This window comes from Sapajus apella, unplaced genomic scaffold (genome assembly GCF_009761245.1).
Source record: "Sapajus apella isolate SASKATOON/1434 unplaced genomic scaffold, GSC_monkey_1.0 scaffold10, whole genome shotgun sequence".
Classification (NCBI taxonomy): domain Eukaryota; kingdom Metazoa; phylum Chordata; class Mammalia; order Primates; family Cebidae; genus Sapajus; species Sapajus apella.
Genome location: NW_022436950.1, coordinates 25,412,751 through 25,435,716, shown reverse-complemented (window position 1 = coordinate 25,435,716; position 22,966 = coordinate 25,412,751). Strand labels below are relative to the sequence as shown.

Genomic DNA, 22,966 nt, shown 5'->3' with positions numbered 1-22,966 from the left:
ACATTTGTACAAATCAATAATAAACTCTGCAGCTATATACAAATCAATAAGAACTTTTGCAAAAAAGCTATACGGAGATATGAAATGTTATGATGGTGATGGAGGAGAATGAGCAAAGAGAAAGAAGAGGAAGATGAAGAGAAAAAAGAAGAATGATAATATGAACAAGTAGAAGAAAGACATTAAAGATAATTATCTACAAATAATTTTAAACACTAAAAAAGATGAAAGAACAGCAATACTCAATTTCTTCCCAAACTCTGAGCAGCTCAACAAGTCTTTCAAAAGCAACCATTGCCAGAAAATAGACTGTAATGATCAGATGTGGTACAATTGCCTCAGATAGAAGCACCTTCTCTTTATTTCATTAATACCTCCCAATCACAGTGTCAAGAGTCAAAGGAAAAAAAAAAAAAGAGTAAAATACGAACTGATCCAAGCAGAAGATAGAACCAATAAAACAACCAAATAAAAAAATGGATTAGTGTGACATGTCTTTGGCATCAGCTGTTGCTTATAAATGAAATGTTCCCCTCAACCCCAATTTTCTTTGATACTTTATTCCTTCTTATTCAGATCTCAGCTCAAATATAATTTTCTTACTGAAGCTTTGCATGAGTTTCAAACCCCATGTAATATTGTTTCTAATATCCTGATTTAACTTTCTTAGTGTTTATCACAGTGATTATTTGCAGAGATTTTATTAAAGTCTGTTTCTTCCTCATTAGTCTTTGAGTCCTTTGAGAGTAAAAATACATACTCATATATCCAAAGGGCCTATACAGTGCCTTAAAGGCATTCTATAAATATCTGTTGAAGAGTTGAAGAAACAAAAACTGAGAACAAATAAATGAACAATCTAAAATCTCACCATACTGGATTATTACTTCTGGTTTAGTTTCTGAGTCTAAGTCTGTCTTGAGGTCATAAAATAATGGCTGCAATTAAATCGGTTTTATAAGTGATAAAAAGTAGAAAAATGGGAATCTGTGATATATAAAAACAAAATCCAAGTTTCTCCCTCTGTACCCTACTTCAATCCCACTGAGCTAACCAGTGCTAATTAACAACATGTATATAAATTATTCTATTCCTTTTTCCTTGCTCATAATAACAATAATTGCTAATATTTATTGAGTACTTATGATATCCAAAAATTTGTTCTAAGCATTTTACGTTATGATTTTGCTTATTTCTCAAAAAGCCGTAATAAAACTACTGATACTACCCCATTTTGCAGATGGAAACACTGAAAATATTTAGCAACTTACCCAAGCTGGGAAAGTCACATCACTGGTCAGAAACAGAGCCTGTATTCAAACAAAAACTCAGATAATTTGGCACCAGAGTCCTTTGTGACTTTATGTTGGGTCTCTCTCAGTGTATACACTAACTTGCTGTATATAAATACATAACAATGTATCGAGAAGCATTCAATCAGTAATGTGTTTATGAAGCTGTTAGAACCATGCCTGGCATATAGCAACCACTCACTCAATGTATGCAGTTATTGCTATAATGTTTATTTGTTTTAATGAGATAGAATCTTACTATACACATTAATCTATAACTTGCTTGTATTACTTAGCAATATTGCATAAATATTGGATATTCTCTCTTGTTTTCTAATTTATGCATTTAAATATATCTGTACACACATAGAAATCATTTTACAGAAATAAGTCCCTATATGCTTAGAATCTCCCATTTCCTACAATTCCTATCTTCTTCTCTTTATCCACTCTAAGGAACATATTAACAACCTGATCAGAATGTGTTTTATGACATATTATTATTGATCCAACTGTACCTCCGAATTCAACAGAAAATCCAAAAAAAGTTTCCAATAACAACAGCTAAAATCCCACAAACACACTCACAGACAAGGTCTTTTGCTCATTGTTTATACATTACAGGGTATTATACCTACTTCTGTGCATTTTGCTTTCCTCATTCAAATTTACCTGATAGAAATAACTCAAAATCGACCAATAGATTCTATTTTATTATTTTATTGACTATGTAGTTGACAAATGAATAAGAGTTCATGTCAAAATTATTTTCTTGATGAGCAGTTACTTCATTTCCAGGTTTTTGCCACCACAAATGATGCTGCAAAAACATACTAAGATATAAATTTACACATGCTGCTTTTATTGCAAGGTTAAGGAACACATCATTTTAAATGTTAATAGATGTTACCAAATTGCTTTTCAAAAAGGCTGTAACAATTCACATTTCTATCATGAGTAAATGAAAGTACTCTCTTCCCCACCTGCCTGCCAACAGCAGGTGAACTGGTAGTTGTCACTTTATTTTGCATTTCACTGACTAGTGAGTTTGAAAATCTTTTCATACCTTTATTGTTCATTTGTATTTCCTCTTATGTGAGTGACCTATTCATATCGTTTGTCCATATTACTATGAAAATATTTTTATTTTATATATATACATAAAAAATGTCCTTTATCTGTTTAATCTGTCTGCTTTGCAGAATTTTAACAAATTACATGTTTTTCTGTTGCCTCATTTATTGTATCTTTTGCCATTTAAAAGCTTTATTTAAAATTTTGGTAATTAACCTATTCATACTTTATACTTATGTCAATTATTAACTTATTGCCTATCAGCTTCAGATCCAACCTTCTAAACTCAGGTCTGTGATCCTGGGGCTGAAATTGCAACCTCCATTTCTGTTCACCAGTGGTCTCCTGTTGAGCTCTATCCACAGGGGGAGCTAAGGGAGATTGCAAGGCTGGAGGAGGAAGCCAGTACCTGGCCTCTTCCATATATTCCTTGTCTACTTCCTGTGTGCCTCCTGTGGACTCTTGTGGCTTGCTTCATCATCCCAGCAGCTCTTCCTATGGCAGCAGCTAAATCAGTTTCAACTTTGCCAAATTCATAGAGCCATCCTCACTGCACCCTCTTCAGAGACACCAACAGCAGCCAAGGAGCATCCTATGTTAGAGGTTTGAGTTTAAGCCCTTCATCTAAGTCTTTTAAGATTGACTAACTCAAACTTTTTATTTGGTCCCTCTTCCCTAGGGATTGTAGTTGCTTGGTACAGTTACCACCTCTCTGATCCTTTAGGGTTCTCCTTTAACACTTTCAGCTACTTAGTTAAAAATTTTATACATATAATAATTATATCTTAAATTATATGTTTTGGAATAAATGATGTGCTTTCTATTCAATATTGATATAATAATTCATAAATTAATTTGGGTTATTTGAATTTTCTTAGGAAGTAATCTATTTGCTCTAGATTTTCAAATTTATTGCTGTAATAATGCTGTATTTTCTTTTTTAATATGCTAATCCTTCTATATGTTTTATTTAATCTCCTCTATCTTTCTAATGTATATATATTTTTCACTTGATTAAAATAACTGGATTATCTATATTATTGGTTTTGAGGGTGCCTATCTGTATATATGTTTGCATATGTATATGTGTGTGTTGTGTGTCCATGTATGTATATGTGTCTTCATGTGTATGTGATTATGTGCTTGTGCATGCATGTCTATGGGTTGATATTTGTACATGTATATATATATATATATATATATATATATTTTTAGAGCCATATAGAACAGTATAATGATAAAAAACATTTTACAGTTGTTAAGAGAGTACAGCTATTAACTTAATGCTCTAGTGCAGAAATCTCCAAACTTTTTCTATAAAAGGCTAGTTTTGCAAACCTATAGTCTTTGTCTCAACAAATTAACTCTGCCATTGTAATAGCAAAGCATCCATAAACAATGCATAAATAAAGTGGCACACTCTGGGGTCACTCTCTGGTAAAATCTTTGTCCTCTATCCTGTGACTTTGCCCAACTACCTTACCTTTTAGTGTCTGTATCTCATCTTAAATGTCACCTTCACAGGAGCATTCTGTGTTTCTCCACTAGATCGTTATTATTTAAGTTGTAGTCTGTGGCCCAGGTACATCGTGTCACCTGGGAGCTCATGAGAAGTTCAGAATCTTGGGCTCCATGCAGTGGCGTGTTGGAGTTGGTTTGTAAAAGCTGAATATGCACTGATTTGTAAAAGATGAATATGCACGACTCTTCCTAAATGAAAATTCAGTGACATTGAGTTGGTAGCTTGAAATTGTCCATGGCGGGAATATTTATACCATGGCAGTTTGCAAATGCTACAGATGAGAGTGTTTTATTTCAGCAAACAAGAAAAATTTGTTTTCTTGCACAGCATTCACCTAACCCAGATCTACTGAATTGGAATCTGCATTTTAATAAGATCTCTAGGGCATTTATATTAACATTAAAATTTGAGAAGCACTGCAGTAGATCATTTTTTTCTCAATGTACCTGTTAAAATCACATGGCATGCTAATTAAAATACAAATTTCTGAATCTCATGTGTACATAGATTCAGAAACTCTAAGTGGAATTCAAGAATCTTTTCTGTAAATACAGGCATTATAAACAAGCTTTCTTCTTCATTCTGATGCACCCTAAAATTTGACAATTATTGTTCTACAATATCTGTGCTCAGGGCAGCCTTTACATTCTAATTTATAATGGAGCATAACTGCAGAATCATAAAGAATTATTCCCAGGCCTTGAGACCTAATCACAGAACTTATACAACTTGTATGGCTGAATTTTATGATTGTTGTGGACTGATGATTCTTTTATGCCTTCATTTGCCTTCTTTTAGAACAGGAATGTATACAGTGGTTATCCTGGGCCTGCCCAACAATGTATACTTGGTTTCATGGGGGTACATGATTTGTCTATTTTAGTTTCACAGGTCTGCAGATTGAGAGGAATGGAATTTAAGGAGCTGTACTTAAACTACGTCCCAGGTGCATCATCCACACCTGGATCTAATTTAGGTAACAGGTTTCTGGATATCAGGCTGATGCCAATTGGATGAGACTTTTGAGAGGACTTGGGGAGGGGCTGCATGTAGGAGGAGTGCTTCAGGACTTTCTAAGTTTCTTCATTTGCTTAATGATGGTTTCAGAATCATCAGCGTTGTAGAGTGGGGAGGATGATGAGATAGAAGAAACTTGAAAGTTCTTAGCACATAGATATCTAGTTCAGCACTTTGTAAAGTAACCATATTTTAAAATCCAACCCCCTTCATGGCATTTATCAGAGTCCCTCCATTGTTGGGGATCTCACATGTGAAATTCATCTCTTGACAATTGGCAGGTTGCTTTTTATCATTTTTCCCTAGCTCATCACATCTAGCAGAGAAAGCAGACACACACAGGAAACCCCCTGCAGGAACCCTTTCTCCAGTTCAACTACTAACCCTTTCATATGCTCCACATGGAAGAATAGCTTCAAATTCATCACACCTGTCTTTCACACAGGGTGACTGGTACTCACTTTGGAATGGACTCTATTGTTGTCAGGCTTAGCTCAAATTTTGGATTTAAATGTCCTGTTAATTCTAGCAGTGTATTTGACAGTTAATTTTAAAGAAATACTTGTTGAGTGAAGGAAAGCCCCCCATTATAAAACTGAGAATATTTTATATTTCAGGTTTTTTCCTTTCTGAATATATATTTTTATCCTATTTTACCAATGATCTTAAAAATTCATGTATTATAGAAAAAAATGAAAACTTGTACTGCCTTCATAATTTGGGAAGTAAATACTGTCATATAAAATATAGATCCTTAATGTACATAAAGTTTCAGTTATGCAGGGTGAAAAAATTTTGGAGATATGTTGTATAGCATTGTATTTATGGTTAATAATATACTATAGAGTTAAACACTTGTTAAGACAGTTTTCATCCCTTGTGCTTTTTTAACCACAATAAAATATATGTAACCCTTCAGAAACCTTGGAAAAACGACTGTTTCCACTAGAAAACAATACCTATTAAAAATAATAACACTATATATATATATACACACACACACACACACACACACACACACACACACTAAAGCAGGCAGTAAAGTCAATAATAATGTAAAACAATTTTCTGAATTTAGGAAAATTGAATTATAGAATGTAATGGTGAGAATAATTAATTGAATACATAATAGAAAAAGAAGTATTTAAATTTAGACTGTATTTGCTCTGTGATGCGATTCTTCTTCCCATTGGCTTATCAGGAGCAAGAGAGATTGACTCTGAACTTTAATACTTATTTGTATCAGTGTTTCCCTCTGACCATTATACTGTATTTCCTTTGCATATTTCCAGTGAATTTTTCGAGGCTGGGAGTTTTACATAGAGAGGTTGGTTTTGTTAATACAAAAAGTGTAGATTTTTTTTCAAGGAAAATGTACATCTCCAAAGTAGTTTGGTTCATTCGATGCTGTCTGTTTTACTCTGTTCCACTCAATCACTGTGTTGGACATATTGTGACAAAGGCTCATTTTCATCAAAGGAAATCCCCAGAGGGTTTGCTACTTTGAGGAAATGGAATTCATTAAATATAGTCTAATGTAAGGTGATTGGAATACACACACACACACACACACACACACACACGTGTATAATTGCATGTTAGTCAGTTCTGATCCTATTGGGAGCATTTTTTTAAACCCTCACTACTAAATAAAGACCCTACATGGAAGGTTTTCCTCTTTCTGAAAAACAGTTGGTTCCTTCAGCAATTCAACCTAGAACAAAGAAATCAAAAATACTGTGTGCTAAAACAGATCCACAGTGAAAATTTTGTAGAGGCGAGGCAAAGTAACGTTAATAAATGAAGCTAATTAGGCTTGATTTGCATATTTAACTCATCTTAATTACACAAGGATTCAGCAAACATTTTAAAAGCTGCAATCAATCTTTCACAGACATGGTTAGTTATTTACATGAAATAACAAAAACTAGGAGGTTTGTTAATGATTACTCTGTTACTAATTTATATGCCAGTGAGATCATTTCAGTAATCATAATGAAATATATTTTTTAACAACCTGTAGACTCATAGGTTAGAATTTCAACGAATTTTTTCACAAATATATTTTTAAGAATTTTCAGAATACATGAAATGTTATATAAATTATTCTATTAAGATGTTTTACCTTGTTCAATTAAAATAGGATCTTCATAAAATTCTGTTGACATTAACTTCTAAACTTGAAAACTAAGGTAGTACCCATAATGTAGACAAGTGGCATCTAGCAGGTGATGAGTAGGAGAATTTTTTCCTCTCAGCTGGCATAAACTTTAATTCTGCTCACCCTTGGATACAATTTGCTTTCCCAACTTTAATAGTACAAAACATAGGAGGCATAATGGCACAATCTAATTATCTTTTTAACTTCAATGTTTTATTTGGAGAAGAAATTATTTTGTAGAAATCTACACAGGAATGCTGCCTCTGTGTTGTGATGTGAGGGTCTGGCAGGGGCACTCGGAGTGGCAAAGTACAGAAGGTTCTGTGGACAGGAAAGCAACAGTGCACAAAACTTTATGCTGTGCAGCTGTCAGATGGTTGTGACATTCCATTATTAGGGCTCCATTTCTTAGAGTTTCTCTCCATGAGGGTCCTTTTTAACATCAAAAACCCTGACCCTTTTGCTTGAATTACCTTGAAAAGGTGGAGGTCATGTGGTTAGGAAAGGAAAGCTGGTGAAAGGTGTATTTACCAAACTTGCAATGTGTGTGTGTGTGTGTGTGTGTGTGTGTGCATGTGCATGCGTGCGTGCATTAATTTAAAAATATGTATTAAATGCTTCCCATGTGCTAATTCACTGTTATGGTTGTAATTATGAAGTGATGAAGACAGTAGACTAAACATTATCCCTGCTATCATACAGCTTGCAATCTGCATATTGTGACTATGTAATCAATAACATTTATTGAGTACTTGCTTTGTCCCTGGCAGCAGTCAGATCCCTTTACACTAATTAATTTGTTAAATCTTCAAAATGGTGCTATCATGTAGATACTATATTATTTCTGTTTTACAGATGAGAAAACTGAGGTTTAGGGTGTTCTAAGGACACAGGAAGCAGCAAATCCCAAATTCAGACCCAAGTAGTTTCACTCCAGACACTGGGCTTTTAATCATTACATTATATGCATATATAATTTCCAAGTCTGTTTGGAATATTCAAATATGACATAAATATGCAACTTTTCATTTTGAGACTGTTTGCATATAAGACCAAAATATCTTTATGCAATATGTGTACAATAAATAGTGTAAAATAATGTCATAGTTTACCTCTTGCAACCAACTAATGTTGCATGGCTACTATATTCCTAAGACATTTTATGAGTACTGGCATAAAGATATCTGTAGCTCTTTTTAAGGGGTTGAATTGTGTCCCCTTAAATCCATATGTTGATGTCCTAATCCCAAGTATTTTGAAAGATTACTGTATTAGGTGATAAGGTCTATAAAGAGATAAAGTTACATGAAGTCATTAGGGTGGGCCCTAGTCCAATATGAGTGGTGTCCTCATAAAGAGATTAGGACACAGATAGACACAGATGGAAGGCCATATGAACATATATGGAGATGACAGCCACCTACAAGCCAAGAGGAAGGACTCATAATGAAGCCAACCCTGCCTACATCTTAAGCTTGGACTTCTAGCCTCTGCAACTATGAGGAAATAAATCTCTTTTGTTTAAGCCACCTAGTCTGTGGCACTTTGTTATGGTAGCTTTAGCAAACTGATAGAAACTTAATTGTGTCTAAGGATGAGAAAACCACTCAATATCTGAAACCAAAAAGCTGAATGTGTAATACACTTAAGTGTGGAAAAGTTACACTGGTCAGAGTTATCATTGAGCAAACCCAAATGCTGATTTTATATCCAGCTTTTGTGAAGAGTTTACTTTGGATTGTGTTGATTACAGAGGCAGAAGTTGGTTAAAGTCAGTCTTAGGAAAGCAGTTTGTGTTGGTCAATGAGACTTGTTTTTTGCTAGTTGCAGAAGTAGAATAAAGTTGCTAACAGCATTAGAAACATGTTCACTGTAGGGAAACCTGGGCCAGTTGGCTGACTTTCAAGCCTTGTCTGCTGCTGTTTGTCTTTTACAGGAGTGCTCACTGGAGTTCGTTGTCATTGATTAATTAGACAGGTTTAAAACCCACTTTGATTGTTTACTTGTAAGCGGGGCTGTGGAACTGTTGCTAATTGATTAGATGGGTTTATAACTAGTTCTGGTGTTTGTTACCATGGATGGAGAACACTGAGTCTTTTCCTGGGAGACTGGTGACTTTTCTTTGTTCACTGCCCAGCAGTGAACAAAAATTAATAAATAAGGAATAGAGAGCTATAAATTAATATATAACTAATAATATCCCTTATTTGTGTAGGTGTTATGCTAATCACTTTGCATAAATTTCTCCCCCTGTAAATGGGGATTTGAAATATTACCAATTTCCTATGGTGAAGATTAAAAGAATTGCTATATGTAAAGTACTTAGTATAGTGTTTATACAAATAAGTGATGTCAATAATTTTCCAATGAGCTGAGTTTTAAATTCTGTAACTTCACTCAAGTATCACATTCTTTACCACCACCATAATAATAAAATGTTTATATTTAATGGTTTTATTTATATGAACTGAAGGAGATACATGAGACAGTTAGGAAAGGTGATTGTATATATACAGACTAGTCCATGAAATATACAAGAAACATGATTTATGGTAGTTACCACTGGAGGTGGCCTAAAATGGGAGACTAACTTTTCATTGGACAGTGTTTTATAATATTTGACTTTACAACCATATTTTTATATTTAATTTCATAATAAAATATAGTTAATAAAAATTACAGGGATGTTTTTACTAAGAAGGACATGAGGGAATGTTTTGGAATGGTGGTGACATGTCAGATCTCAATCTGAATAACAATTGCATAGATATAAACACACATAAAAATGTGTTGAGGTAAACCCCTAAGATTTGTGCATTTTAGTGTTTGTACATTATATGCCACTGATATGGTTTGGCTCTAAGGCTCCACCCAAATCTCATCTCAAATTGTAATTCTCATAATCCCCACGTGTCAAGGGAGACCTGGTGGGAGGTGAGTGGATGGTGGGGACAGTGTTCCCCATTCTGTTCTTATGAAAGTGAGTGAGTTCTCAGGAGATCTGACGGTTTATAAGCATCTGGCATTTTCCCTGCTTGCACTTCTGTCTTGCCTGCTATCATGTAAGACATGCCTGCTTCCCCTTTTGCCGTGATTTTAAGTTTCCTGAGACTTCCCTAGGAACTAAACTGGGAGTCAATTAAGCATCATTTCTTTATGAATTACCCAGTCTCAGGTATTTCTTTATAGCAATGTGAAAATGGACTAATGGAATCACTAAGATAAGAATTGATTTAGCATATCAAAAAGGCATGTTTTTCTCTGACATTTATTTTATTTAACTTTTAGGTTCAGGGGTACATGTGCAGGTTTATTACAGGGAAATTGCATGTCACAGGGATTTGGTGTACAGATTATTTCACCACCCATGTAATAAGCATAGTACCTGATAGGTAGTTTTTCATTATTCATCTTTCCCTCACCTTCCACCCTCATTTGGCCCCGATGTCTCTTGTTCCCTTCTTTGGGTCTATGTGTACTCAATGTTTAGCTCCCACTTAAATACCAAAACATGTGGTATTTTGTTGTCTGTTTCTTGTTGCTATGTTAGTTCACTTAAGATAATGACCTCCAACTCTATCCATGGTCCTGCAAAGGACATGATCTCATTCTTTTTTGTGCCTGATTAGTATTCACGGTGATATGTAGCACCTTTTTTCTTTATCCAGTCTACCATTGATGGGCATTTAGATTGATTTCATGTCATTGGTATTATAAAAATTGCTGCAGTGAACATATGTGTGCATGTGTCTGTATGGTAGAAAGGCATTTTAAAATCTAGCCTTGGAGGAAAAAAAAATGAATCAAGTGGACTCGCTTCATATTTTTGTCTTAAATTTTTTTCAAAAGAATACTGAATTCATTGATTAAGTCAGACTTTATAATGAGAAAGGAAATTTGTAAGCATTAGCACTTTAATGATTTTAGTGATAATACGCTTGGCTACTTATTTTATGATTTATTTTTGGACTAATTTTTAAGAGTTTTTAATTTTTTATCTTAAATATGACTTTTGATAAATATCATTTAAATGTTTTTTCAAATTTTCACATGACACTATTGTTACCAAAAATACTTTTAATATTTTGAGGGAACAAGATTAGTATTTATACATAGGGTTCACCGTCAGTCAGGCTAGGCTAGGTTGTATTACAGTAACAAACAACCTCCAAATCTCACAACATGTGTATCTTGCTTCATTCTGTGTTCTTCATAGGTTGGAAGGTGGGTGTGAGGGGATTCCTGCTCATCTACCCTGCGATCCAGGAGGATCTCTCAGCCATGACCTTGAATGTTGTTTGTTTCTGCCAGAGGGAAAAAGGACCCCTGGAGGGCATCACACCTATCATTAACTGCTGAAAGTGCACAGTTGGGGAGAACCGGAGGGGAATATTTCATGTCATTTCCGCTCACCACTCTTAAGCCAGAACTTATTGCACGGTCTCACATAAGCACATGGAGGTGCACATCTACCCAGAAAGGAGGAATATTGGAAACATTTGGCAAATGGCCTCACTCACTCCATCTTCTTGCACATAAAGTGCTAGGGGACTTTGGAATCAGACAAAACTGGGTTAGTGTCATGGCTCTGGCACTTTTTATCTGTGGGTTAAATGCCACTGTTTTCATCACTAGAATGTGAATTACAATAGAACCTATCTCCTAGTATTGCTGCGAGGGTTAAATATAATGACAACTGTGAAACACTTAGCCTAATGATTTAGGTATGTAATAAGCACTTAACGAATGTAAAGCTGCATCCTCCACCTGGAATCACCATTTCCCTATAGTTGTTTAAAAGGTTAATAGGCAATGGAAAAGTCAATGCTAGATATGCTCCTGGGTTAGAAATACACTGCAGCAAAGGTGTTGGGGGAATAAGACAGTGCACACATTTCATATCATGAGATCAAAACAAAAATAAATATTGAGAAGACGACCAAGCTATTTGTCCAATAATAAAGCAAATCTGGTGAGGGTGTTTTTTTTTGTTGTTTTTTTTTTTTTTTTTTTTTTGCAATTTCCTTTATAATCTCCATGTAACGGTGCTTACTTTTTCACTCAGTAACTTTATCATATCTTACCAGAGCTTTCTTAGGCCTTGGGGATGATAAGATGCAGGAGTAGATGAGTTTCTCTTGTGGAGCTTAATTCTAGAGGCAGGAGACTGTAATAAGGAGAAAAATTCGTGAAGTAATTTTGTTACTGAGGAGTGATATGAAGGAAACTAAATGGGGTAACCTATTTGTCAAGCTTTGACGTCTGTGAATATAGTTGAATCCTCAAATATCAGGGATGTGACACAGTGGAAGCTCAGTTCTCATTCATGTATTGCCCAGTTGTAAGGTCCCGAATGGCAGCTCTTCTTCTCATGGTGGTTCAGAAATCCAGGTTCCTTCCAGTTAACACTGCCTCATCATTTAGAGCCCTTCTGAATATAGCCAGCAAAGAAGACAAAATAAGGAGTTTGGCAGTTTATGGGGGATATTTTTTAAGGGCCAGGTCTATGTTGGACTTATTTCACAACTGCCTGTGTTAGCAATGGAAGAGCTCAGAGTTACCGTGAGTTACCGATGGCAAACCCATAGGTGCCTGCGGCAACTTCAGCCTTTGCCTCCTCAGAAGAAACAACTCTACTGAGGTGCATAAAGCAGCAAAAGAGACCGAGGCAAGTTCCAGAGCAGGAATAGGAGTTTATTTCAAAAGGGCTTAGAACAGGAAAGAAAGGAAAATTTGTTTGGAAGGAGACCCAAGCAGGTGCTTGAAGGATCAAGGGAGAAAAGAGAGCAAAACAAGGAGGCATCTAACCTTGATCCTAGGACCCTGCAGGCTTGCCTCTTTGCCATGATTTCTCCCATAGGGTGGGCTTCCTGCATGTGCAGTGCTTTCCTTACCCTTTGGAACTGAGCACTGGCATTCAGTGTATTTAGGGAGGCAGATGCATGCTCATCTGAGGCTTTTTCCTTTTTCTGGTGGCATGTGCCCCCAGAATGTCATTCTTCACCATTTTGTCTCTTAACACACATGCCCAAGAAGCTGCTTCTTCCTGGGGCCTGCATTCAATGAACACTTTAATGTTAACAATTGTGGACCATCACAAGATTCTCTCTCTCTAGTTGCCAGATTGTCATTTTTAGAGAAGCAATATCGCAGAACGATCACCCAACATTTCTAGTGGGTGACGGAAGAGCCTTCGCCTGCCCAGCTCATGCCTAACTACCCGTAGCACCTGCATTTCACTGAGCAGAACTCAGTCACATGACCACACCTGATCTCTAGCCTGGCTGTGTGCCCAAGAGGAAAGATAAAAGGGTTTCCTGAAACAATTTCTGCTGCTCTAGTGACTAGTTGTAAGAGAAAGGTCAGGAAATTAGATCTCCGACAGCACAAAAAAGGTTGTGTTTGAGTTGGAAGCAGCAAGGATAAGGACATGTGTATATTTACATGAGAACATCCACAATAGAGGAAAGAGCACAAAGGCAGGAACATTCCGGACAGTTAGAAAACGGGAAGACCAGTGTGACAGCTGTATGTTCCTATGTCTGTCTGTACTGAGTTACTATCCTGATAGTATAAAGGAGGTTTCTGGATCAGATATCAAACCATTTACTCACAGAGAAGACTGTTTATTTCTATTCCTCAATTCCTTATGTGGGGGCAGGGAGGGCTGTGTCAGAACCATATGCACCTCGTGGGTAGAGAAGGAAAGGGGTTATGTAAAAAGGAAGCCCCAAACCATGAAATTCAATTTTCCTTCTTCCTTCTGGGTAGTGGGAGTTGGAGGCAGAAAGGGAAACGGAGAGAAAGAGAACACGAGAAAGAACATTGGAGGGAGGGAGGGGGATAGAGAAACAGACAGTAAGAGGGGAGAGAGATAGAGAGAACATTAAAGAAACGTTTGCTCTGAAATCTAAACAAATCTTCCCAAAAGGACGGAAGGCCTGTGGACTTGCAACCCTTGGATGTGAAGGAATGCCTCAGGGTGAGATGTTCCTGTATCTCCCCAGGGGTCTCCATCTTTAGAGTTGCTGTTCAGTCATTCTTTATGTCAAGTGCCAGATCTCTGCTTAGAAAGTCCTGACCAGGGGAAATGTGAAAATATTCAACGAACACAGTGAAAGAGAAGGAAGAGTGGTAAAGGATGAGGTCAGATACATAGACTAGAGTCAAATAATATAGGGACTTAGAACACAGGTAAAGAGTTTGGAATTTTTTTTAGTGCCATGGCAATTTTTTGGATGGCCATATGCAGGAGCATGGCACGGTCTGACTCAGCTTTTGTTAGTTGCTTTAGAGATGGCGAAAGGAATGACTAGGAGTGAGGGTGGCGTTGGAGAAGGAGGCTCCTGCCACAGTCAGGGTCTGCAGGATGATGGCCGGCCCCAGAGTGGTGGTGATGGCGAGGGACCAAGCTGGGCAGATAAGGGCTGTATTTTGAAGAGAGACTTGTAGTAGATTAGGGCTGGGGCTGGAGTGGGGGAAGAAAAAGAAGTATTCTGATTGCCTTGGTTGCCTTGGCTTTGTTTGTTTGAGCACCTGGGGATGCCATTTATAGGTATAAAGATTTAGTGAGGATCAACATAGACAGTTGGGAAGTAGTAAATCAAAACCTTCTTTTGCTTATTATGTCTGACATGCCGTATCAGACAGGTCAGCAGCAGGAAAGAGGGGACTCACAGCGTAATCTCAAATTTAATGTTTACAGAGGTATGGGCAGCCTTAAGGGAGTGAGCACAGCAGCCAGGGACTCGCAGCAGTGGGAAGTCATCCCTGCCCTCTGCCACTGGGCCTGAGAGGGGAGGGGAAGGAAAGCATTGCTGGGTGCAGCGTGCAAGTAGCCGTGAGAAAGGATACAGGAGCTGTGGAATTTGGTAGGGAATAAGGCCACGAACATAATCACAGCTGAATGGGAAGTAGCAGAAGTGACAATTTATCCATTCTCTCTCTCTTTCTGCTCATCCATATCCTATAGGTCCTTCCTTCTGGCTAAATCTAACCAGAGCCCAGAGGTCCTGAGAACCTAGGCAATGTAGTTAGTAGAGAGCCTGGCTTAGGGCAGGGCAGAGCCATGTGGAGAATGAATCTAAGGGTAACAGAAAAAACAGCACCCACGGCCCCAAGAGATCTTGAAGAAGGCAAATAGGCATTCAGAGTTGGAGCTCAGTGGAGAAGGGCGAAGATGTCGATTGAAAAATATTCAGCACTTCAGTTATGACAAATATTAAGAGCCGATATTCGTCAAGCTCTCACTCTGTGCTAGGCAACACACCAACATTATTATCTCAATTAGTTCTCCTAACAAAGCTATAGGTTAAATGCCATTATCTCATGGTACGTATCAGGCCACTGAAGCACAGTAAAGTGAAGCAATTTGTTTAAGGTCACACAGCTATTATATGGCAGATCCAAGAATTAAGTGCAGGCGTTTCTACCCCCAGGGCAAGGGATAGAGATCATTACTACACACAGCTTCTCTGCCTGAGAGAATGAAATGCTGGAGCACTGCATGTTGGGTCACATGATTTTTTTTTTTTTTTGTAAACTCTTCCTTTTTTATTTTCTCTACTCCTTTGAAAGAAAACAATTCTGACAAGAATTCATCAAAGAAGATACTGCAAATTTTAATGTCCCAGTTTGAGTATTGCTTTTGATTAAGGCTGTTTGCAGACCAGAATATTAGTAACCCACATATTCCCTATACCACAAAAAGAGGAGATTCACTTTTATCTTGGGAACAAAGCTGTGTAGAAAAGCTTTTTTAACATTTTTAAATTCATGAAGCATTTATCTTCGAGTCAGGTTTTGTTATAGCAGCATAAATGTGGTCCGTCAGCGTTTCCTTTATAACCCCATATTTCCAGGGCTTTTCAAGAGTGCCGTAGAGATTCTACTTTGAATTAAAACTTGGCATTCAGAATTTGTAAAAAATAAAATAAAATAAAATAAACCACTACATTTTCCTCACCAATTAATCAAATAGAGATTCTGAAGTTAGAAAAAGAACAAATGCAAAACTTTTATTAACACAAAAATATATTTTAAGACAGTCTTGCTAATTTATATCTTTTTAAAAATATTAGCACTTAGTATACAAGTATAATATTATGTCACTGTATATTAGTTCTCAAAATTAACCAAAAATGTTTCTAAGATAATATAAAAAACTAATTATAACATCTTATGCTTTGCCTTTTTTGCTTTGTAAGTAATTTCTTCCTATTTTGGGAATTGGGATGATTTGAAGTTCTTAGCATAAATAGTTTAAAGTTATAACAGTATCAAGCTATTAAACCATAATAACAAGGATGGATGCTGAGAGAGTATCCAAGTGTTTCCATTTATTGTTGTGAAACTTATGTGGGGGAATAAATTTATGTGGGGAAATTTTGCACTCTGTGAACAAAGATTCATAGTGTGAATTGATTCTTTAAATTGATATTTGGAAGTTAACTTGCTGAGTACAATGGCGAATAGTGAGGACCAAATAGAGCTTAGTTGTAAAGCCTTTCCAACTTTGCTTGGTTCAGAAATACTCCATGAATGGCCAGTAACAGTGAGGGGCATCATGATGATCTATCTTCGATAGCTCATTTTGCATTCTTTTCTGTAATCTCTCCCAGCCTTCAAAGATTTAAGGCAAAGTAAATACAAGGTAGTGAATGAGAGTAGATGAAAACTTTTGAGTGAATCTACCCTTCTGACTTACTTCTCTCCAGCCACACTGGCTTCCTTGCTGTTCCAGACACGTGTGAGGCAAACATGCACTTGGGGATGTTTACTCTACCTTTTCTTTCTACCTGGAACACTTTTCCTCCAGATGTCTGCTTGGCTAACTCTCTTACTACTTCATTCTTTATTCAAACCTTATCTTCTGAGTAAGGCCCAACTGAGTAACTCTACTTAATATTGTGCTTTTTCCCTTAGTTCCCAAATCCAAAAATGTATGCTGTTACTAACCCTGCCTGACATTTTCTTCTTTTCAGACTTACCGTCTTCTAATACATTTTATGTTTTTATAACAAAATATCCACCTCCCCTACCAGAATATAAGATCCATGAGAATAAGATTCTTTGTCTATTTGTTGACCTATCCTAAGCACCTATAATTATACTGACAGATATTAATTGCTCAAAAATATTTGTTGAATGAACAAATCATTGAATGAAATCTGAATTTCCAAGTATATAGCAAGACTCTCCAAGCAATAGCCTACATATAACTTTCCCTTGTTCTACTACAGAATTTGGGTTATTTCCCTACAATAGTCAAGAATGCCCTTTGAACATTGGTGTCAAAATGAAAGGCCCCACATTTACATATTTAGATCCCCATTATAATGTGTTATAGGTCCATCTTTCCTGGAAACATTTACACTGAAGCTTGGATGTTTTGTGGTGAATTTTAATTTTAGCTATTATTTGGATATGTTCAGCTGAATGGATAGATGTGACATTTGGTTTTCACAAAACAAATGCTTATTCTATATTTAAAAATATCCCTGTACATATTTTATAAATTTTTATACATGTAATGATATTAATTGTGAACTGGGAAAATTCAGGAGCTAAAATGTGATTCTATAATTTAAAAAGAAAAAGAGAGACCCCACCGCCTACCCCCAGCAGCATTAGAAATGCTGTGCTGAAAACAATGGCTTTCTAACAAGAGATTTATTAATAGTCCTTGGCCTCAGGGCTTGAAAGCTATGCTAACTGAGAAATTGAGCCACTTAGTGAGAGTTTACTCCTAGCTGAGTCGTGTAAAAGCAGCAACAGTAGTATTTCAGTGTAGGTACCAGCACTATGGCATGCTCCCCGCTATAGCTCTGTATGATTCTGAATAGTACTTGATAGTATAAGCTAATATTCTCTATGGTAAGAATGTATTCATTCTTGGGGAGGGGCTAACAAATTGCTTAAAGCTTAAATAAAAGCATTTTTGAATTCCTTTTCACAGCCCAAATGAAATTTATTTGACTTTATTCCTGCTTTGTCTTTCTAGGGTAAATGTGAGCAGTCACTTTATGGCCACATGCATTCTGTCAACGACGCCGTTTTTGCTCCCAGGGTAAGTTCAGCTCTTCCGGTAAATTATTTTTAATGCTTGATATATACAAATTCTTTTTTATGAAACAAATTTCCAAGCTAAAATTGTAAGTTAATGGAGAAGAACAACTTTAGGAATTAGTTGTAAACAATAGGAAAAATGTATAGATACATAGGGTTGAAGAATTTTAAAAAATTCTCTCTTGACACACACACACACACACACACACACACACACACATATATATATATATATCAAGTCATGCCAGGAGTAGTGACAAAGAATTCTACTGTAGTCTACTTAAACATATTTTTAAGAGCCTTTTGGTCCAATTTGGGCTTCAAAAAATTAGGTGGACTATAGACTGCATAAAATTTTAATGCAAAATCATTAAAATAACTGTGATCTCTCTGTAATATTTCTGTAAGTAAACCTGGAGAAGAAAAAGCAGTTGAAGAAACAAATTTTCTCCAATTTAGAAGAGAACAACCTTGATTTGACAGCTTTTGTAATTACTCATGGAAAAGTTTCAAATATGCCCTTTTTCTTATAAACGAACGACAGAACAAAAGTACTTTATGTGCTGCTTGGGGTGAATACCTCAAATATTCAGATGTAAGGATGATTTCACCAACAATGAAAATTGTTGGACAGTCCTTCGAGTCTTCTATGGTTTGACTGTATCTCTCCAAGTTTATGTGTTGCAAACTTAATCTCCAATGCAACACTGTTTGGAGGTGGAGCCTTGTAGGAGATGTTTAGGTCATGAAGGTGGAGCCCTCCCTCCTGAATGGGTTAATGTCTTTTAAAGAAGTTGCGGCTGCAAGTTCAATCTTTTTGCTCTCTTGATCTTTTGTCCTCCCACCCTTTGTTATGAATGACACAGCACAAAGACCCTCATGAAATGTTGGTGGCATGCTCTGGGACTTCCCAGCCCCCAGAACTGTGAGAAATAAATTTATTTTCTTTAAAGTTTCCATTTGTGGTATTCTGTAATGGCAATAGAAAATGGATTATGATAGTTGCTAAGTTAATTGAGGATGTCTTTAAAAGGGTTCAGATAGTAATCAGGGAAGAATGATTTAAGTCTGTTCTCAAATGAAAGCAATTTGACTAGATAGATGACTTCTCAAATTCATTTAAACTCTATGATTTAATTATATCTAACATTTTAGTTGTCTCAAAGTTCCCAGTAGAGTGAGAATCTTAATTCCATATTCCACTTCTTTTCCAATTAGCTGTAAAAGAAATCTGATAGATTACTTATATCTAACTTTACAATGATAGCATAGTCAAAATTCTGTTACCATCTTGCTAGTATCATTCCTTTAGAAAGAGGACAAATGCTTACTAAAAATTATATCTACTAAGGAAATGTTGATTGCTCCAACTGAAATCGTGCTTGTGTCATTGTCAGGCCTGGGAATTTTAATGATGGACTCAATCATAGTTGTATTTTAATAGGTTGGTCTTTGTAAGAAATATTCCATATAATTTTCTGTAAAGAGGCAATTAGTTGAAAAATATTCTATTATAGATTAGTTCTAGATACCAAGTAACATTTTATTTCTAGCAGGGTATAGAAACATTTAAGCACTATGGACTCATTATGATATAGAATACAGTTTTATGCTAAAAATCTATTATGTGACTTATAGCTTCACATGCCTACAGAAATTAAATGGGAGCTGAAGTGAGTAATATTTTGTAAATCAGGCATTTTATTTTGGCAAGCAATACTATGACTACAAAAGACACAGTAATTTACATTGTAAATATTAAAATTAATAAATATGAAAATAAGCAAATTAGATTTATTGAATCAGCAATCAAGAGAGACATACATTAATTATGCATATTTCAAAGGGCAAGATAACAGGAGGTTTAGGTGTCCAGTGTCAAAGTAGCTAATGTGTTTTTATTTGCACACTTTGTTCATATGAAAAGAACTATTACAATACTGCTCCAAATCAATATCCCAAAGCCTCATCGAAATTTTTCATTAATTGATCTTTTCTTTGTTGCAAATATTTATTAACTGTTAATATTTTTAAAAATGATGTCTTGTTATGATGACTGACATTTTTAAATAAAATGTTTGGTTACTTATATTATTTTAACAATTATGTTTTATGTCACATACCTGATAAGAAATGTCAGGAGGTTGAGAGGCAGCTGTGACTGCAGAGTGCAAAAAGACTCCCACAGGTCTCTTGAGGACATGGCATTGAGACACAGTTCATGTTCAAACAAACTGTCAAAGTTGTATTGAAAAAATGCTTTATGTGCTGCATGTATAGAAGGCAAAAATTTTAATTATGTAGTATTAGCCTTGCTTATTATTTGATATCTTTAGGGATAGGCATTATGTTACATAACTGTTTGAAGTTGCATTTAGCTATTTACATAAACGTAGTTTGGAGAAAATTCTACAATTTCAGATTTGTGAGCAGCAATCACAAATGTAAAATTCAGTGTTATCAAGCTAGCAATCTAGATTCACAGAAACAAGAGTACGGTCAGCAAGATGGTGGAATAAAAAATAACGCTTTCATCTCCCTTCACAACAAGAGTTCTGCACCCATCCACAGACAAAAGTCTATCTGCAGTAGTCTCAGGATTCAGGTAGGAGGCTGCAGAGCCCCAGTGGAGCTCAAGACTTAGGAGGGTTATTTTGAGAGTACAGACCAGCACCCATGTTGCTGATCTGCTGATTATGCTCCCAGGTTGAAGTCTGGAAATAACCTCATTTCCCAAAGGGCTTGGCTACATCCTTGTTTGTCCTTAAACCTGCACCAAAACCATTTGCCAAGGCATCCAAGAGGAACCACACAGACTATCGCCTCAGTGAAGAGACTTGTGTGCTCAGTGACAATGGTCTTCATACTGAACCTGAAAGTTGCTCTTTGGCTTGGCACCAGCTTCCCTCAGGTGAGGTCCCAGATCAGAACTGCTTCTACAAGGACACAGAAGGCAACTTGCCCATATTCTTTTAGCCTGGGAGTCTGAGCCTCCATGAGGAGTTCACCAACCTACATTTTACAACAGATCTTGAGGCACACCAGTCTTAATTTCAGCCCCCCGTTACTATATTTGGGGAACTGTACTGTCTGTGCAAAGACCTGCTTGAAATTGCGCACTCATCTGGGCCAATGAGACAGATTCATCAGCTGCTGTCACACAGCAGATCCTGAGAGGGCCCAGTCCACTCATATAGAGACCTGCCGGGAAGCAGGTTGTGTGGGCCACTGGAAAATATTTTAGTTTCAGGTCCCTGTTCAGCTTTCATCAACAGCCTATGGACTCTCCTTAAGTCTCCCCCAGGTCTATCTAGGACAGACAGCCATGCCAACCTTGGAGTCCTTGTGAGATTCACAGCAAACCTGGGCTGAGAGGGCCCTCTAGTGCTAAGACAACTTCAATGCTTACAGGCTCAGGAAACACAATTAGTTTTTGTAGATCTCTGGAAGACCCTCTGAAAAATGACAGGCACAGTAGAGCCAGACTGTGAAGACTGCAACAAATACCCAATGATTCAAAGTGCAGACATTGTCACATGTCCACTATCATCAGTAATATTCAGGGAACTGTTACCTTACCAAAGAGAGAAAATAAGGCACCAGACCCTGACCTTAAAGTAATGGAGATGTGTGATCTCTTAAAGAATTAAAAAATAGCTGTTTTAAGGATGCTTCTCAAACGTCAAAAAATATAGAGAAACAATTTAGAAATTTATCAGAGGAATCTTCTAGAGAGATGAAATTTTAAAAATTCAAACAGAAATCCTGGACCTGAAAAATATAATGAATGAAATGAAAGACATATTGGAAAGCATCACCAGCAGAATTGATCAAACAGAAGAAAGAATCAGTAAGCTTGGAGACAAGCTCTTTGAAAATACAGTCATAAGGGAAAAAGTTAAAAGAATAAAAGTAAGTAAAGAAGTTACAAGGTCGCACAAACAGTTGTCCATCAAAGAAAAGCTTAGAAGTAGGCTTCACTGCTGAATTCTACCAAACATGTAAAGAAGTGCTAATACCAATGTTTCTTAAACTATTCCTAAAACTTGAAGAGAATAGAGTTCTTCCTAACTCATCCTATGAGAACAGCATTACCCTGATACCAAAACCAGACAAGGACATGACAACAACCACCAAAACTATCGGCCACCATCCCTGATGAACATAGATGCAAAAACTCTCAACAAAACACTACCAAACCAAATCCAACACACTTCGAAAAGATCATTTACCATCATCAAGTGAGATTTATCCCAGCGATGCAAGGACGATTCAACATATGCAATTCAGTAAATGTGATATATCATGTTAACAGAATAAAAGACAAAAATTATATGATCATCCCATTAGCCGTTGGAAAAGCATTCAGTAAAGCTCACAATCCCTTTATAATAAAAACCCTGAACAATTAGGTATAGAAAAAACATATCATAACACAATAAAGGCCATATATGAGAAACCTACAAACATCATACTAAATAGGGAAAAGCTGAAAGTTTTTCCTCTAAAATCTGGACTAAGACAAGGATGCTTATTTTTACCATTTCTATGCAACATAGTACTAAAAGTCCTAGCCAGTGCCATTAGACAGCAAAAAGAAAGAAAGGACATTCAGATTGGAAAGGAGGAAGAGAAATTGTCTCTTTTTACAGATGATTTAATCTTTTATAGAGAAAACTCTACAGACCCCATTGAAAAACTGTTAGAACTAATAAATTCAGTAAAGATTCAGTACGCAAAATCAACATGCAAAAATTAGTAACATTTCTATATATAACAGCAAACTATCCAAAAAAGATATCACAAAAGCAATCCCATTTACAATAACTACAA

At 36.3% G+C, this 22,966-nt stretch overlaps 1 protein-coding gene across 1 annotated transcript in view; it reads left to right on the top strand.

The window, feature by feature from the left end:
- The window catches only part of SPAG16 (sperm associated antigen 16), an 818,550-nt gene that overhangs the window by 496,219 nt on the left and 299,365 nt on the right, over positions 1–22,966 (top strand). The window contains exon 5 of the mRNA XM_032277663.1: positions 18,069–18,134. Within this exon, the coding sequence (XP_032133554.1) occupies positions 18,069–18,134 (66 nt within the window). The remainder of the gene's footprint in view (positions 1–18,068; positions 18,135–22,966) is intronic.